This window comes from Olea europaea, unplaced genomic scaffold (genome assembly GCF_002742605.1).
Source record: "Olea europaea var. sylvestris unplaced genomic scaffold, O_europaea_v1 scaffold2105, whole genome shotgun sequence".
Classification (NCBI taxonomy): domain Eukaryota; kingdom Viridiplantae; phylum Streptophyta; class Magnoliopsida; order Lamiales; family Oleaceae; genus Olea; species Olea europaea.
In genome coordinates this window covers 14,623-33,884 of record NW_019238993.1, presented here as the reverse complement: position 1 = coordinate 33,884, position 19,262 = coordinate 14,623, and the positions used below count along the sequence as shown (strand labels likewise).

General features: G+C 36.5%; 1 protein-coding gene across 2 annotated transcripts; it reads right to left on the bottom strand.

Annotated features, from left to right (window-relative positions):
• Positions 1-12,110: 12,110 nt before the first annotated feature.
• On the bottom strand, positions 12,111-18,510 carry LOC111380201 (ion channel CASTOR-like). 2 transcript variants are annotated; one of them, XM_023003693.1, is made up of 10 exons: positions 17,461-18,510; positions 17,172-17,354; positions 16,941-17,000; positions 16,655-16,858; positions 16,200-16,448; positions 14,899-14,997; positions 14,313-14,507; positions 13,920-14,012; positions 13,222-13,488; positions 12,111-12,688 (listed from the first exon to the last, which is right to left on the bottom strand). In XM_023003693.1, the coding sequence occupies exons 1-10, from the start codon at positions 18,109-18,111 to the stop codon at positions 12,470-12,472; spliced, it is 2,220 nt and encodes a 739-aa protein (XP_022859461.1). In that variant the 5' UTR covers positions 18,112-18,510; the 3' UTR covers positions 12,111-12,469. The 2 variants fall into 2 exon arrangements, with proteins under 2 accessions (XP_022859461.1, XP_022859460.1); XM_023003692.1 differs by lacking the exon at positions 14,899-14,997 and adding an exon at positions 14,743-14,841 and having other exon boundaries at positions 17,461-18,507.
• Between the last annotated feature and the right edge of the window lie 752 nt (positions 18,511-19,262).

Genomic DNA, 19,262 nt, shown 5'->3' with positions numbered 1-19,262 from the left:
AAAAATGTACCATGTACAAATACACCGGGCATACCCGGGCGAGACAATGTCCAAAATCAAATACAAGTACACCGGGCATACTCGGGCGAATCAATGTCCATAAACATAAACAACTACTCCGGGCATACCCGGGCAAACGTAAGGGAACAAATAAAAACAAAATATTCCTGGCATACCAGGAGATACAATCAAGTGAAGTACATAATAACTCAATGTCCCAATGCTAAAGACTTGAAATGGATCAAGACATCCGGATACAAGGTGAACATAACCTTGTATACGTGTGTCTTGATCCGTCTCACAATGCTATCCAAGTCGGGATTGAGATCTTCAAAAATCTTCCTATTCCGTGTCAACCAAATATAGTAAACCGTAGTGGCAAGAGCAATCCTCTTCACTTTACTTTGCCATGATGTTCCACGAGCCTCCTTTTTCAACCATTTTAAAGCACTAGCAATAGTTGACATAGATCTCCTAATGCCAAGCCAACGCCTAACATTCCCCCATAATGAAGAAGTGAAGGAACATTTAAAGAAAAGATGCTCACAAGTTTCCTCCGAATGAGCACAAAAAACACAATTCATATCAATGTCCAAGAAGTGCAACTTATCCTTAGTTAAGAGTTTAGATTGAACTCCTAACCAAAGCAAGAAAGAGTGCTTCGGGGTGATACACGGCTTCCATATTTCAGCTCCCCAAGTTTTGAAAGAACCTTTAGGCCTGAAGAAGTCATAAGCAATTTTTGTATTGAATTTATCCATTCCCAAACAGCCCAGATTTTCGTTCAAAAAATCAGAAAACTGCCTACCGACTGAAGCTGTCTGCCTGTGTAAAAAACTGCCCAGAATCTGCAGATTTCGCCCCAAGTGTTGAGGCACATTACCCAGCAAATTATGCTCAAAATCATCAGAATAAGGTAGAGAAATTCCCCCATTATCGCGCCCAACTGTCGGGACTTGTTGGTGATGTCCAGCAGCCCCGGTTTGAGCCAAAACATCCCTAATTTCCAGCAGTTTCTTGAAGAGTGGGGAGTGATCCTTTCTAGGGCTAACCTCCCAAATGAAAGTCCCCTTAAGATAAACTTGATTCACCCATCTAATCCATAGGGTATCCTTCTTGTTTTGAATGTTCCAAATGGATTTAGTAAGTAGCGCTAAATTCCAAGTCTTTAAGTCTTTCAATCCAAGGCCCCCTTCCGCTTTCGGAAGGCATAGATTCTTCCATGCAATCAATGGCTTCTTTGATCCCCAAAGGAAGTTCCGACAAAGGCTAACAATTCTAGAAATAATTGTAGCCGGAATGGAGAAGATAGAAAGCCAAAAACATTCAACTCCTTGAAGCACCGCCCTAATGAGTTCCATCTTCCCGGCAGAGGATAAAGATGCACAACTCCAAGCACCAATATAACCAGCAATTTTTTCAAGAAACGGTGCATAAGAACTCACTTTGAGCTTCTCCGATGCAAGGGGAATACCCAAGTAACGAAAAGGCATAGTCCCTTTCGAAAAATTTGAGATTTCCATGATAGTTTCAAGCTCATACCCAAAAATTCCTGCTGTGTAGATGCTGGATTTCGTAGTGTTGATCTTCAAACCGGATGCTAAACCAAATTTGTAAAGGCAATTGCATAGAATTCCAACGGACATAGCATCACCCCTTGCAAAAAGCATCAAGTCATCCGCAAAAGCCAAGTGGGTTATCTTAAGGGGACCACATTTTGGGTGATAATTAAAATCACTATCATTTGTAGCATCCTTGATCATTCTAGAAAAATATTCAAGACAAATCACGAACAAGAAAGGGGAGAGTGGATCACCTTGTCGAAGGCCTTTCCCCCCTTTGAAGAAACCATGCATACTTCCATTCAAAGCAACCGAATGTGTCGGTGTGGTAACACACTCCATAATCCATTGAACAAATCTCAAAGGAAAATTCAACCCTTCAAGAACACTTTTGAGAAAGTCCCAACTAACCGAGTCAAAAGCTTTGCTAATATCAATTTTAAGGAGGCATCTCGGAGCAACTCTCTTCCTATTGTATTGCCTCATAAGCTCTTGAGCAAGATGAATATTTTCCGTCATGCTTCTACCTTCAATGAAGGCGGCTTGTGCTTGATCAACAATATCCCCCAATATAGGCCTCAATCTAGATGCAAGAATTTTGGTGATCACTTTATAGATCACGTTACAACAAGAAATAGGTCTAAAATCCCCAACATGCGAAGCATGATCCGACTTAGGCACCAAAGCAATAACGGAATGGTTGGGTTGTTTAAGCATAGACCCGAAGAGAAGAACTCCATGATTGCACCCACAAACTCATCACCAATAATCCCCCATGCATTCTTGAAAAAACAAGAAGTCTAACCATCCGGACCGGGAGATTTATCATCTCCGATATCAAAAAGTGCTTCTTTAACTTCATCATAGGTAATCTCTCGGATCAAAGAGTTACCTTGTTCCAATGAGACTAACGGACCATTAGTGATGATCTCCCTTTGAATCGGCCGAGAAGGGCAATAAACTCCAAGCAAAGAAGTATAGAATTTTACAAATTTCGAAGCAACTTGGTGTTGAGAAGTAGAAGACTCCCCATCCTCTTTAATAATTGTAGCAATAAAATTCCTTCGAGAGTTTCTTTTGACAATGGAATGAAAGAACTTTGTACATTTATCACTTTGCTTAAGGAAGATGCATTTAGCCTTTTGACAATAGAAGCTCCTCTCCGCTTCACACAACTCAAGAGATTTCTTCCTCAAATTTTTAACCAAAAGCTGAAATTCCAGATTTCGGGGCTGATTTTCAAGTTGAATTTGGGCAGCCTCCAATTCACTTTTGGCCTCATTGGCCCTCATGGAAATATGACCAAAGTGCTTAGAATTTAGCTCCTTAAGAGCAACCTTAAGTTTCCTCAACTTCTTGCAAAGAATAAATTGTTTAGTCCCCCGTACATCAACATGCCAAGAAGATTGCACAATATCAAGAAAATCTTCATGCTTAGTCCACAAGTTAAAAAACTTGAAAGGCTTCTTACCGCTACCAACACAATCATCAACAGAAACAATACAAGGTAAATGATCGGAAAGACAACCGGAGGGAAGAAAATTTGCACCAATATGTGGCCCATTTTGCACCCAAATATCATTGATCATAGCCCTATCAATTTTGCTCCAAACCGAGCCTTTGGTCCATGTGAGGAAGCAACCAATAGACCGTACATCTGTTAGTCCCACTTGGAGATAACAATTTGCAATATCTTTGATTTCATAAGGGGTGACATCCGCCCCGTTACTTTTCTCATCAAATTTAAGGACGTTGTTGAAGTCCCCCAAAATCATCCAAGGCATTGTAACATTAGTGTTGAAATCCATGATGTTTTCCCAAAGAGGCCTTCTACAAACCATAGTGTGGAAGCCATAAACAAAACTAACAAGGAAGGTGAAGGAAGTTACCTTGCAAGTAGCTTTACAATGAATGATTTGTGGATGAACCTCCATCACATCCAAAATGACTTTGGATGAATTCCACAAAATCAAAATACGTCCACCTTTGTGAGTAGCAAAGTTGCTTGCATGCGAAAAGCCAATGAACTTGTTTCTCAAAATCCTCATCAACTTTCGCTCCTCCAACTTTGTTTCCAAGATAGCCATGATATCAATACAATGGAGCTTAAGGAACTCCCGAATCCCAATTTGTTTGAGGGGTGGATTCATACCCCTAATGTTCCAAGATGCTATCTTCATGATGAAGAAGCAAGGGAGGGACCCCTCTTCTTGGCAACAATCAAAATTGGTTTACTTTGCTCATCGACCTTGCCCTTGAGTTTTTTATTATTTACTTTGCTAGAATCTGCCGGAGGGAGAATAAAAGATGAATCTGCCCCATTCTTTGATGCCCCAACATGGGCAGATTTTCCCCCCAGCTGCCCGTTTTTTCTTGCTAACGACCTTCTGGAAACTGGCCTCAATCTGCCCCGATTCATCCCCCAACTGGTCGGGCAATGAGTCTTCAATAAATTCTCCAGATTCGTGGTCATTTTGGGCCGAAATCTGCCCAGAATTTAGGTCAGAATTTTGGTCGTTTTGGACACCATTCTGCCTAGATTTTTGCACAGAATTCTGCCCTTTCTGCCCAACTGAAGCTGTCAAATTTTTTCCTTCAGTAATTTTTAGCCCCCCCATCATTCATAGCCTTTGAAGAGTCTTTAACAGTGTCAACTTTTTTGCGTTTAAGTTTTCCACCGTCGGTTGTATTGAATTTGCATCCCAAAGCCGTGTGTCCAAAAACTTTGCAAGAACTGCAAAATTTTGGTTCATGCTCATATAGAATTTCTTGCACCCTTAACGCGCCATTAGGGAGTCTAATATTGACCACCCTAACAAGCTCCTTCGAAGCATCAACCTTTACAAGAGCTCTAGCATAAGAGACCCTTTCCCTACTTGCCGTTATGTTATCCGTGGAGATAGGTTTACCAACTTTGGAGACAATCATCCCCAATGCCCTAGCATTCCAAAATTGTATATGGACCTTCCTCTTGGTTATGCTAAACAGGGAGGAAGACTTGTTTGTAAGCTTCATAAATCAATTTATGATCTCAAACAAGCGTCAAAACAATGGTACTCCCAGTTCTCTCAAGCTCTTATTCAATTTGGCTTTATTCAGTCCAAGGCAAGTAACTCCTTGTTTATTAAAGGATCTGGTTCTTCATTTGTTGCTTTATTGGTCTATGTTGATGATATCATTATCACTGGGCCAAACAATCAAATAATACATTCTTTGAAGTCTTTTCTCCATACACAATTTAAACTCAAGGATTTGGGACATCTTAAATATTTTCTTGGAGTTGAAATTGCTCAGTTTGTCAAAGACGTTATGTTATCTCAGAGACATTATACTCTTCAACTACTTGAAGATACTAGTTATCTGGGTTGTAAGCCCACCTCTGTTCCTATGGATCCTAAGGTTCAGTTAAGTGCTCATGATGGTGATATTCTCGTAGATATTTCTCAATATAGGAGACTTGTTGGTCATCTTCTTTACCTCAATTTATCTTAACCAGATATCACCTCTGCTGTCCATAAACTAAGTTAGTTTCTGGCTCTGACTCGTTTGCCTCATTTGAAGGCTTTGCATCACCTCTTACGTTATCTTAAATCCAATCCTAGCCAAGGTCTGTTTTTCTCTTCATCATCCTCTCTTCAGTTGAGAGCTTATTTAGATGCAGCTCCATCTTCTGTTCATTTAAAAGCATTCTCTAATGCTGACTGGGGCTCGTATTTGGACACGAGGAAGTCTATAATTGGTTTTTGTATCTTCATTGGCAATTCTTTAGTCTCTTGGAAGGCTAAGAAGCAGACTATAGTTCCTCATTCCTCTGCTAAAGCTGAATATAGAGATTTAGCCTCTACTACTAGTGAATTGGTTTGGATACACCAGTTAGAAGAATTTTCACATGGATGTTTCCTCTCCCGCTCTTTTGTTATGTGATAACCAAGCTACAATTCACATCGCTTCTAATCTTATTTTTCATGAGAGGGATAAACATAACGAGATCGATAGCCATTTTATTCGTGATAAGATCACTGATGATTTTATCAAGCTCGTGCCTATTCGATCTCAATATCAACTTGTGGATGTTTTTACCAATGCTCTTCCTTCTTTTTCACTGTTTCCTCTTTTATCCAGATGGCTATAAAGGACATTCACAATCCATCTTGAGAAGAAATATTAAACCATTGAAACTGATTCTGTTAGTTCGTTATGTTGTTAGTTAATTAGTGTTGCAAGTCTATTTATACATCCTTCATTGTAATAGATCAAAGACAGATTAATAATACAGAAAATATTCTCTACTCATTATAAGCATGAAAAGGAGTGAATTGCCCAAATAGTCGTCGAACTTTTTAAAAAGTTTTCAAGGGATCACTGAATTTTAAAAATCAACTAAATACTCACTGAACTTTGTAAAAGGTTTCTACGAAGTCACTGAACTTTAAAAATTACCTAAATGGTTACTAAACTTTGCAAAAGGTTTCCGCGAGGTCACTAAACTTTGCAAAAAGCTTCCACGAGGTTATTAAATTCAGTAACCCCTGAGAAACTTTTTGTAAAATTTAGTGATCATTTATGTGATTTTTAAAGTTCAATGACCTCGTGAAAATCTTTTACAAAGTTCAACGACCTTATGAAAATCTTTTACAAAATTCAGTGACCATTTTGACAATTCACTCCATGAAAAGATGAAATGGCTTTATAAAGCATTGTGCATTAATCTTGGTAGCTAAACCTAAAGGAGCATGAGTCATGCATACGGCAGAATGTCATTAAGTTTGATAGTTTACTTAGTCCTTCAAGAAACATGTCCGCTTCCTAAGTTTTTGGAGCGCGTGTCCCAAGGTCCGCTCGGTTCCAATAGAGCCTGAAGCACCAAAGATAGGGTTGGCCTTTCCCAAGGAAGGCACCGTGAGAATTTGGAGACTAAATTGGACATTAGGGTAAAAAAATGCTGCACGCATCTCTCAGGTCCAGCCCTAGCCCAAACTCGTGTCAATCGTGCATGCAAAGTAAGTTATGACATGCATTCAGGGCTCGGGTTGGGTTGAGTTGTGTAAAATTAACTATCTGCAGTACAAATGCCAAATACATATAAATTTCAGGTAAAATTCTTCTACTTCAATAATTCAGAAGCTACAAACAAGATTAAGATTACAAGGCAGTAAAACTAGGATAGATGTATTCAAAGAAATATCAAAGTCTGCCCTTATGAATCTGCACCACACAACAGCTCAATCCACAGAAATTTCAATGTGAAAAACATAANTTGACTTCTTCTCTCACAGGTGGACCCCACTTTTCTCCTAACGGTCAAAAAATCAATTCTAAAAATCACTCCCAAACAGGCTCCAAGTATTCTCGATCTTCTACTTTCTAGGCTCCTAGACTCATCAACAACTTAATGTTCATAATCCGACCCTAGCTTTCTAACCTAGTACTCAGAATTAAACTAGAATTGATTTTTAGATCAACAAAAGTGCAGTTGGGCAGTGTAAAAAATGAAGTGGAGACAAGAAACTTTCCGTCCACAGACAATTGATTAGCATGAGCTGCTTCCCAAGGCTTGTATTGAAAAAAGGTAAGGTGCGAGAATGACATGCATTACCCAATAGATCGGAGTACCAAAAAAGGAAGGGAAAATATAGAAAATTGCTGATAAAACTTCAGAATACAATCAACGAAATGAAAAATGGGGAAAAAATGAAATATTATTAATGGAAACAAGGAGAGAAGCAGAGAATAGAAATGATTAACCTCGGTAGTCAACACCAGAATTCAATTTGACAACAACAGGTCGGCCACGAATGGATTTGAGAAAATCAGCCGGAGTTTTTGTAGTTGCTGAAACCTTTTCTCCAGTCCCACTCATTGCTTCTTACTAAATGTGAGTCTGCCAGCATATGGAGAAATATCAATCAGCATACGAATGAAAGCAAACATTTTCGCTATAGGTAACCAAAGCAAAACTTATTGAGCACCCAACTGATTAATAATGGCATAGCAAAATTCAAACACAGAGAAGATAAAAAATGCAGCAGCATATTCAAGCAATCCTGTTATCTAAAAAATGGAGAAAAATAAAAGACAGGCCGATAAACAAGGAAGGTGTTTTGGGGGGAGGGGGGGGGGGGCAACAACAGTAACTCCGCTTACTATGACAACAAGTGAAAAACAGCAAAGTATCCTTAAAATCCCTTCAAAATCAATTCCAAGTCACACATATATAACCAGTAAGCTTTTCACAGAAAGAGATAAATGCCATCAATTCAAAATATTCTCCCTCAGCAGGATATTATGACGTAAATCATTATTGAGCCGAATGTACTGCCATGCAGAACTTGATAGTGGGAAATTCCACAAAGCATAGACATAAAGGCACCTTGATGATGGCATTCAAATGATTATGGTCAGATAATAAATAATAAACTTCAGCAAGCCACAAACAATACTAAGGAAATCCATGATATGAAGGGAGGAAATACTTGTGCCAATGTACAGCTATATATGCAGAACAAAATGAGTGAAACAGAAAAATTATCATATGCAAGAAATAACTAAAATGAATTCAACCAGAAATGCTTTGTAGAGTTTCAGACAGTTGAACATAACAGCATATGCATTTGGCTTCCTTTCTTCCTTATACTGGTAAATGAGAATATCAGTTTCTACACTATGCCAGTATCAAAGAAATTATTGCGTTTTATTATTCTTCTTAGACAAATTACTAACAAAAAATCCAAATAGTTCAATGTTAGGCTAAACAACCAAAAATTTATATACATCCAAAGAAGTAAAATTTTATACAAAATATTGTTGAGGTGTCCCTTCCAAGCAAGGATACATGTCGGGATAACCAAAATTTAACATTACCAGTTTTGATTGTATCTAAATGCATTAGATCTAGAAATATAGGTATCAATGGACTAAACATAATGAAGAGAAAAGATGCTGCGTTGGTTTTTCATAGCAGTTTAGGTAAAAGTAAGTTTTTTATTCCTGGGAACATAAAATAAAAATATAAGTTTAAGAATTTCAAAATAAGATGAACACAAAAATAATAGGAACCCATAATCTCTTTAGCTAAATAACTTTGAGAATATAACAAAGCCCTTTTTGCAAAAGCTTTAATTTTCAATAACCCACATAGATGTCTATACAAAATTACAAGTACATACAAGATATTCCTGGGTTGAACAATTTAAAATAGCTAATGAGAATACACTTAGGCTATATAATAAACCTTAATACAGTTACAAGCACATGAATTACAAATTACGCTAATGCAGTTAACTGAAAAACAGCAAAAACTTTTCAACTACGCAAATAAAAGCAGAATGCAAACAACAAAATTGGAAACAATCTATCGAATTAAGGAAAAAAACGATAACACCATATTAAATATATGATTTTTACCGGCTCGTGAGATTTCTGCGAAGAGAGAATATAGATGAACCTGCAATTGCAAAAACCCTAAAGAAAGAAGAGGTTTTGCTCGGTTCAAAATTCAGCTTAGACTGTATATTTACAATTACACTTTGGAGTTTGGCCTTTCAAAAAGGACAAATTACATTCATGATTCCCATACTTTTATTCTCATAGCAATCGTGTCCCGAACTTTTATTTCGTTACATTTATATCCTCCTTCGAATATTTAGCAGAGTTTTTCCTTTAAGATAATTTGAATTTATTAAATCATTGTATCAAATTATTGTTGGAATGTAGAAGCAAAATTCCCCATAAATTAAAAAAATTTCTTTCATTCAATAAATAAAATCGTCAAAACATTTTCGTGTATGTTATATTATGATTAAAGGATTCAAATTTTTACTTAAGTTCAATGATTAATTCTTGAATTAATTATTAATCACAAACTTTCAACTTTTAATTCCAAGAACTTGATGTTTCAAACATCCAAATCTTCTATGGTATTCTTTAAAATCAAAGATTAATCTGTAGATGGGCACAATCTCTTAATTAAGTCAAGAAACTAAGGCCCCGTTTGGTAGGAATTTTTTGCTCCAAAAAATTGATTTTTTGACTGTTATTTTACTATTCAAGCCGTAATTTTTGACTTATTCTCTCACATGTGGACCCCACTTTTCTTGTAACGGTCAAAAAATCAATTCTCAAAATCCCTACCAAACGGGCCCTAATTATTGAACTGAACAATTGAAAAAGATTAATTATTTCCTTTTTCTTTCTCTCTCTCTCTCTCTTCAAATTTGAACACTATAAAATTATGTATTATGATTGTTGTAGAGTTTATATTCAATCCCATAAGATGTCTAGGTTTCATCTTAATCTCTATTTATAGAGATAGAAAGTTTCAATCCTTGTACAATGATAATTCCACATTCAAATAGGAGTTTGAAATAAAATCCAAATAGGAACTTTAATTAAAGTCCACATCCAATCAATTTACATTTAATTACATATCTAGTTCTAAAACTTCATAACTAAGTACAAAAATTTTATTGTAATTACAATTAAGTACAAAACTATTATAATTATCTTAATTAAATTTCAATACTTTATGGAGCTACCACATGAACATGATCAGACAAATATTATCCAAAGTTCCAATAATTAGATCGTGTCTAGTTGACCCTAAACCAACCAATATAATTATTAGTCTTTGTCTTTTCCACTAAAGATAAAAAACTGAACTCTTGAAATATATAACATAATAGAAGCCAGTAAATCTGTAATATTTTCTTCCGACCTATCATATAAGTATTAAATCCTAGCCCAAGACTCAATAATTAGGTACGAGCATAAAATGTCTGTTTTGTCCTTCTAATTATTCTCACTGATTTAAGTGTCATTTTCTTCACAATCTTGTGAATTAATCATATATGTCGAAATTTAGCCGTCACTAAACACTGAACTGAGATTTTAACTGTTCAACAAAAAATACTTAAATAGTCAATCTACCTATTTTTCAGATGATAGTTCCCGACATGAATTCACGTTTTCTACTTCGCTCACTTTCAAGTTCTCAACTCATCGAAATATTTGATCAATCGAATTAATCTCTGCCATTGATGAATCAATGGAGCCATTAAAATCACAAAAAAATATATATAAACCCTATCAAGTGATTTAGATAACATACACAGGGGTCAAGTAGAATTTAATTCTTCACACGGTCATGTTATAGAATTAAACTAGACGTGTGATCCATTGAGTACACTCGAAGTGTATTAGTGACACATTTAATTATTTTTCTAATAAGGACAAATCACAATAATGAATCAATGAATTAATCTCAGCCATTGATGAATCAATGGAGCCATTAAAATCACAAAAAAATATATATAAACCCTATCAAGTGATTTAGATAACATACACAGGGGTCAAGTAGAATTTAATTCTTCACACGGTCATGTTATAGAATTAAACTAGACGTGTGATCCATTGAGTACACTCGAAGTGTATTAGTGACACATTTAATTATTTTTCTAATAAGGACAAATCACAATAATGAATCAATCAACACTACAACCTTTCAGTTTAAGGCACCAACTCTTGTACATTTATTGTGAACAAAAAACTTATGATCAAAATATAAGTTGTTACACTGTATTTCTCAACAAAAATACCAAACTTATATTATCATAAGTGATTGTAAGCACTTTAATTCGCATGCTCAATAATAACTAATACAATAAATAAATAAAATCACAATCTATTTATTATAAATTATTATTTTATTATAACAAAATATATTACATGGGCAACAACCCAAAAATTATACCCTATGTTACTACTTGGTCACATGTCAAAATATAGAGACCCGTTACTCATCCATTTATTCACATGTTTACCTATTCATCAGTCTTTTAAATTCCGTTAACCACAACTAATGAAAATTTTCATGTTTGAGACCGAAAGTTTGTTAGGCGCATTAATACCTTTAACTCGTCAACCACTATAAAAACACACATATCCTTGCCTTTTCCAGTGGGGGGATTTTGCCTTAGAGCATGTCATTGCCAGGTCAACTTTTACTACCCTCACTAGACAAAAAATTATTCTACTTCCATGTTAGTTTCCATTTGATTCTGGTGAGGCATTATTGATTTATAGGTACCAAGCTTTATCGAGAGAGATTGATCGGAACTCTCTCCCGAGATTTGCAAGTCCCACTATTGATTCTTGACAGCAGGATATTAACCCCATATGTAATCTTTGACTCTTCTTTCCCTCTATGGCTCAATGGCTGGAAGTAACAACCTCCTACCCTAATTTTGTGTGTTCAATTTGGGTAGATTTAGAAAAAAAGCATGCTCCGAAATTGAATGAAAGGCGGGTTTTAATACAAGCGGACAAGTCACTGGTATTAATGTGCCAAATCAACTTTCCCTCACACGTAGAAAGTTCCGTTAGTTGTGGTTAACGGATATTAATGTGCCAAATCAACTTTCCCTCACACGTAGAAAGTTCCGTAAGTTGTGGTTAACGGATATTAATGTGCCAAATCAACTTTCCCTCACACGTAGAAAGTTCCATTAGTTGTGGTTAACGGATTTTAAAGAAGTGATGAACGGCTGCATGTGAATAAATAGGTGAGCAAAGAGTAACCATTTTTTTGTTGTATTGATCTATAAAATTTTACAAAAAATGAAATACAAGAATAAAAATTACAGGGCGTCGATGTGCTCTTTGCATCCAAGAAACAAGTGCTGAGTAATTCCCCATTCAAAAGTAGATTCAATATCTACTTCATCTGCCATCACGGTTCATCTCAAGCTGAAGAGCTGTCCTCAACTTTGATTTCGTGGGGACTCCTCGATCCATTTCTATCTGCAGAATGATGTATTTCTCGCTGAAGTAGCTTTCACAGTCTTCTTATATCTCCAGAATATGACACCATTCAGATGCTATAAAAGACTAGGATCATCAGTATGTTTAACTCATTCCTTCTCAGCAATTACTATGAACACGTCACTCAGTGACCATGCCCGCCTCTCGTTTTTGGCAGGGGGATTAATCACAGCTTTCTCTGTGTCAGCTAAACGGTACCCAATCACAATCTCTCTCCTTTGTCGTGCACGTATGAGTACTTCGTAAAAACTCAATTCCTCACTATCTTCGAGGTAGAAAGCTGCTCCTCTTATGTGCATCTCATTGCCCTGTAGAAGTCACAAGAATTCTCGTTACTTGAGTATTGATAACTAGAGATCTGAATCGCATATCTAAACCACCAATGCAAGAGGATACAGTGTGTTAGAATACCAAACTGGCTGAGTTTTAAGTTGGTGTAGTTAGTGAACTGACCAACGGTGGAAAGATGAAGAGAATTCCCGACTTTATAATCAACTTTACTCAATTCGAACCATTTAATATAGCTACCCAATTTAAACTCGAGACAATCTGCAAACTGAAGATAATTATTGTTTTAAACGCTGTACATCATGACAAGTTCTTTGACATGAATCAATCGGGTTGAATGGATCAGATTACTAGCTAGATGTGCATGTGCATTACATCAACTTCACTCGGATAAAGTTTCAATTTCATTTTAGGTGAAAGAGATCAACCCGGCTAATCAGTATGATAAATTAGAAACATGACGAAGTACTAACCTTCTGTTTCATACAAAAATGTGCAGGTCCTTTTCAGTAAATAAAACTAGGACATGACATAATAATTGAAACAGTCATACCTCTTCAGCGAAAAGCTCTTCCAATACGTCATTTATTTGGCGATCCTCTGCAACCATGGCCAACGCCATGCTAACAAGTTCATTCGATAAAACATAATCACTGATTTTTGACATGGATAGTAGGTTTTTGGTCCTTGGATCAAGAATTTCACTGATTATAACAGACTTGTCTGAGGCCTGCTGCATTTCCCCAATCCACGAGCCTTGTGAGAAGCTACCCCTGGGAACTTGTGTAACCATTGATTCTCTGTATGGAAGACGTTTTGCCTGCAAATGAAAAATAAGTCTTCCATGAATTTTGAGTCTTTGCTATATATCTTGCATGCTCATAAAGTGGATCAAGGGCGTCACCAAAAAAATTGCGCCAGTATATTTTCTTTTTGAAATGAAGAGCTTTTGTGATTGAGGTTACTTAGAAAAAGGTCTTAAGGTGGGTCCATACACAGAAATAACTTCAAATAATTGGTGGGATACTACACAATAAAATGATTGACAAAATAATTGTGACCATCAAATAGCCTGATGACAGACGGTAAAACATAGAAACCAAGTCGGAAATGAACATATAATAAACTATAAACAATGACATGAACATGGAACACTTTTATCAAAACTACACAGAGTACAAAATTATCTCGTCATTTCAATTCCAAGAGTCTCAACATGTGTTCATTTGAAGCCCCATCCAATAGTAGTACCTGAATGTCGCGAATCAGAAGTAATGTGGCAAGAGATCTGGAATCAGCCTGAATTGCTGAATCTTCTACCGATTCATCAGCCAAAATTAAAATCTGTATACCAGAGACATATCATTGTAAGGAAATTTAATGGAGGAAGTAAGATATTTCCAGGCTGCAAAGAGCCATCTAATTATATCTAAACTAGCCTAATGATTGTTAAATAAAGCATTTATAAGAGATGAGTCATTAGTTCTAGAATCAGCTATATGTGCTGTTATCTCAAAAATGGTTTGAGGGTATCAATCCTTTTAAGTTTCAAGGTCAAAAGTATTTCAATCCTTCTTCATATTTTTTTACTTGACTACCTACAGAAGATGCTTATCTTAGTAATTCAAATTACACGTGACTTACTGAATCAAAAGATTCTAAAGGAAGGCTTTCCAGATGACGCCGTATAACAGCATTTCCTTCACGATTGACCAGCGATATATTCATCAGCCTTCTTGTGTCAAGACCACCATCAATAAGCTTCTTATCTCTCTCCTTCTCAGGTACTTCATTAAACATCCACAACTCTGAGCCGTGCGCTAAAAAGGCATCTAGCACCTGCAACAACAAACCAGACACAGAAAAACGCAAAGCGTTGTTTCCTAAATGCAACCAAGACAAGGGTAACAAAAGAAGTAATCATATCGAAAAACTTGATAGCAAGGCTGCAGGCTGAATCATAGTGCTGTAGAGGATAAAAGGAAATCATTTTGGCATTCCACCAGAATCAATAAACAAAACCTCTGTAGTCATAAGTTCTGGAAGCATCCAATAGACTTTCTTGTAGCATTACCATTATCATATCTTCCATATCTCTACGCCACCCACAAAGAAGTATCTTCTCTGTAGACTTTGGACCAATGACTTCCCTGGGCAGATTTCCTCTCCAAACCTGCGGCATTCAGGTGAAGAAGAAAAGTAATTAGGAGCTTTGATTGATTGAGCTTACCACAATCATATCATCAACGTCCCGTCTCCATCCACAAAGTAGAATCTTCTGTGGCTTTCTTGCCGGTCGGGCGATGAGTATGTGTTTTGCTTCTTTGACCTGAATAACCAAATTAATTATGTGTCTGTAAGTTTTATTCATGGTATGCCCCACTAACTTGAATTCCAAGGTCGAGACCATTTCATTCAAGAGTGGCCAGCCCACCACCTGATTTGTGATTTTTGTTTTCTCCAGCTTAGCAAAGCTTTCTTTATGATATACTAAATGAAATCGAAAAATGGAATCATAACTAAAATATTGAAACTGCATCATTCATAACAAGAACAGAAAAATGCAGATTTCTGAAGATATTAGAAAAATACATGGTATAAGTTATACTAGAAGAACTACAAGCACCAAGACAGATTCTAAGTATGCACATATAATGCCACCGGTTCAAATAGGATAATCTGACTTGGTATTACTAAAATGATGCAGTCTATCATCTGAAGATCTGTATATATCACCACCGAAGACAATGAAATTAGATGGACACCAAGTGACTCTAATTGATTTTGTACTGGAATGAGTATTACCCATTAGTTAACTATGCAGCACTAATCAGGTACTTGTAACATTCTTTACTGCAATTCCATTTCAATTACAAACATGATTTAAGTGAATCATTTTTATGATAGTGTCTAATGATTGCTAAGACAGAAAAGCCTGAAATATGTTTGACAACGTATATTGACTGCTTACTTTCCTCAGACCACCAAAATTTAATCTTCAAAGGTAACACACCTTCTAATTTCCAATATTATTCAGTTCAGTTAGACGTAACAACGAAGTTGACAGTAGAGTGGAAATGAATTTACAGGAAACTAGTTAAAAGAGAGAAACTAACGGACTACAGAAGATCGTGATCTTGGAGAGACTGACAGCTCCATCAACTTTGCGGTGAGAACAGGCAACAGGGTTGAAGATGATCAACCAAAAGGGGTAAGAAAGTTCAGAAAAGTATAATGAAGATTTTAGCAAGTATTGTAAATGTTATTGAAACTTTTTTGTTCAAGTCTTTTCCCAAAGTGTGTCAGCGTCTTAATGAGTGGTGGGGATATCACCTCCTTTGTGCAATATCATTAAAACTTTATATCCCAGACAAAAAGAAAAGTTCATCCCACATGCACCTGCATGTAGGTTGACTTGGAATGGATAAAATGTCATTGAGGGTGACCATATCTAATATAAGACTGCTTTGAGCATTCATTGATGTAGAAAATTTAAATGCATTACACTATTAGAAAAGAAAAGGAAAGCACCATTGGCAGGGCTGATGGAGCATAGGTGTCGTCATCCTCTGCAATAACAAGAACCTCATCTCCTTCTTGCAGAATATATGAGTCATCAGGATTCAGTATAATTTTTCCACCATGTGATGCTACCTTCACTCCACAAGGAATAGCTTCAGGGAAGCTGATCAAAACATCCTCAAATGGCATGCCATCCAACTGGGGCCATCTTTTGATGTAGAACTCACAATTTTCAAATCCAAGGATGTCCTCCCATATCTGAGATCACCGAGTAAACGAGAGAGAACAAGCAATGATACAAAGGCACAAAGTGAAGTAAAATCTTGTGGTTAGCAACCATGCGATTAACAAATATAGAGATCAGTATGAAATATCGGCATCTTACTGATCTACGACTAAAATGATTACATATCATGCAATTTAGTGATACCACCAACAGAAAAATTAATATGACAACAGCTGACCTGGGCAAGTCCAGGCTGCCGAGCACACTGAATCATGAGTCTACCAATTACATCATGTGCAACAACAGTTTCAACAAGATCCCCACCAACAAGCTTAACTAGGACCTCATTATCAAGATCACTCAATTCAACCACTATGTGTCCCCGCAGACCTTCTTTAACTCCGGTCAGGCTTAATACTGTCCTCAATGCACGAGCATCACTCTGCATCCATCAGCAAGTTTATTAGATGTTATTTGTTCTAAATTGCCAAAATTTAGATGGATGCATTCCTCTATTGACTAACCTGATCAGCATTCCCATCGTCAGCAAGGACAACTATAGCTCGAGCCTTAGAGACAGATACCTGACAAACATCTTCCAGTCAGATGCCCAACTAGAGTAATAATACATCTAATTTGACGATTAAGCGAGGCACAGATAGGAGTGTTTATCCATGAAGAGATAGCATCTCTTATTGTAAAAACTACTGAGCAGAGAAAATTGAAAATTAACATAACTAAAATTACAAGTTTACCTTTTTCAAGTCAGCTAAAATCAGGGGGCTTCCACTTCTGCATATGACAGATGTTCCCTTAAAATCAAACTCCATTTTAGCAATGTCAATTTCCATCTCTTCTTTGTCTCGTTCAGCCATGATGACAACTATTCCTCCGCCCAAGCTCTCATTAGCTATGGCAAGTTGATTGAGAAGTGATCCCTGAAAACAGACTATAACTGTCAGTTAATAAAGCCATCATTTTCTTACAAAACCTGAAAGAAAATTAAATAACATGCTAATGCATTGAAATTGATCAAAGACCTACCAATTTGTCACTCCATCCAAGGATAAGAGTATGGTTTTGCTCGACAACTTCACTTCTTCCCTTCCTTAGTGAGTCAAACTTCTCAGAAATCGCATCAGAGACAAGTCCAAGCATCATTGCAAATATAAGCATCCCCCCAAAACTAATGGAGACCGAAACTAGCCTGGGGCCAATGCCTTCAGAGTCTGCATGATTCCCTGAGGAGGCTACATATGTCCAAGATAACCAAAGGCAATCAGCTAAACCATCATCTGTCACACCATAAAGTGCTAACCCACCAAGACCAATCACTAGTAGTGTAGCGACCAACAAGGCCAGCGGCTTAGCATATGGATTGACTGATAAAAATACGTCAACCCGGTAAGCTAGCTGCTTGTTTAAAGATACTTCCTCTGCATTATTCTCAAACGATCTTCTTGAATTTGAGACATAGTCAACATACTTGAAAAAAAGGAAAGGGAGGGACAATAATGTGATAGAGATGGCTAAAGCTGCAATTTTCAAGTTTTTGTTAGGGATAGCATCATACGATGAATCACTAGTATCGACATAATCCAACAAATCATAAAGTTTTAATCTGGTGCTGAGCTTGGAAATCTTATCCTGCAAACACGGTAAAATAGGTAATGAGAAAACTAGGAGGAATAACATATGGCTTTTACCACTCAGTGTAAGATTGTAATCAATTCATCAAATAGGCTAATCATTTAGGGAACTATAGGCCACAGCAAATTGTGTATGTAAAACAACTTTAACCAACCCATACAAAAGTCATAAAATAATTTGGTTAAAAAATAATCCAAAAAATGTTCAAGTACATATATATAACCAATTGCAGAAGTAAAAATAATAATTTAACATATATTTATGTACTTGTTTGAGATGAATCCCTAAAAGTTCTAACATGTCCCCAGCTAACGACAAGTATTACAACTGAAAGGTCCAGAATTAAACTGCCAATTCCCTGAAAATTGATTCTCAGCAAAATCTCATCTTAACTAAACCCAAAGCTTTTATTCAAAACAGAATAGTATCGAAAGTTAATAATTTGTAAAAACTATGACCCAAAAAGGGGGAAAAAAAAAAAAAAAAAAAAANGGGGGCGGAGCGGAAATCACGATACGAGGAATGGGTGAAAGATGGTGAAGGAAAAATCCAGTCTCTAGTGGAGGCGGAGGCGGAGGCGGTGGCGGTGGTGGAGGTGGATGTGGATGTGTGGGTGGAATCGGCGTTGAAGGACATGGTTGGACTTAACAGAATAATGGGGTTTATCAGGGGAAGGAGGCGGAACTTAATTAGGCTGTGTTATTACTTCTTAATTAAATAAAAATAATTAGGGCTTCTTTGGTTCGAATTAAAATTTGATTTTAATTGAAGTCAAAGTCAAATAATCAGTACTAATCATATTTTTGGTGAGTTTCACAACTTTTCAACCATATAATTCAAAAATTCCTGTCACAATCTACTAAATTTTTTTATTTTAATCCCTACCAAACACCATCTAAATAATATAACTACAATCATTTTCATTTTCATTATCAACTGAAATTATCTCCAATTGCACCTCACGAGTTCTTGGATCTTTCTACCGAAATATGACCACGGCAATACAGGAGACTTGGTGAATTGGGATAACTATCGAGTTCTTGGGTCTTTCTACCCAATTTTATTTCTCAAAGGTCGGTACTGTTTTTCCATGACTAGAGGACGAAGTCCTGTTTAATAGAAATTAAAATCAAGATATTCATCCAAATCAAAGATAACGATTAATTTTAACAATTTATTTTATCGGATTCACAACT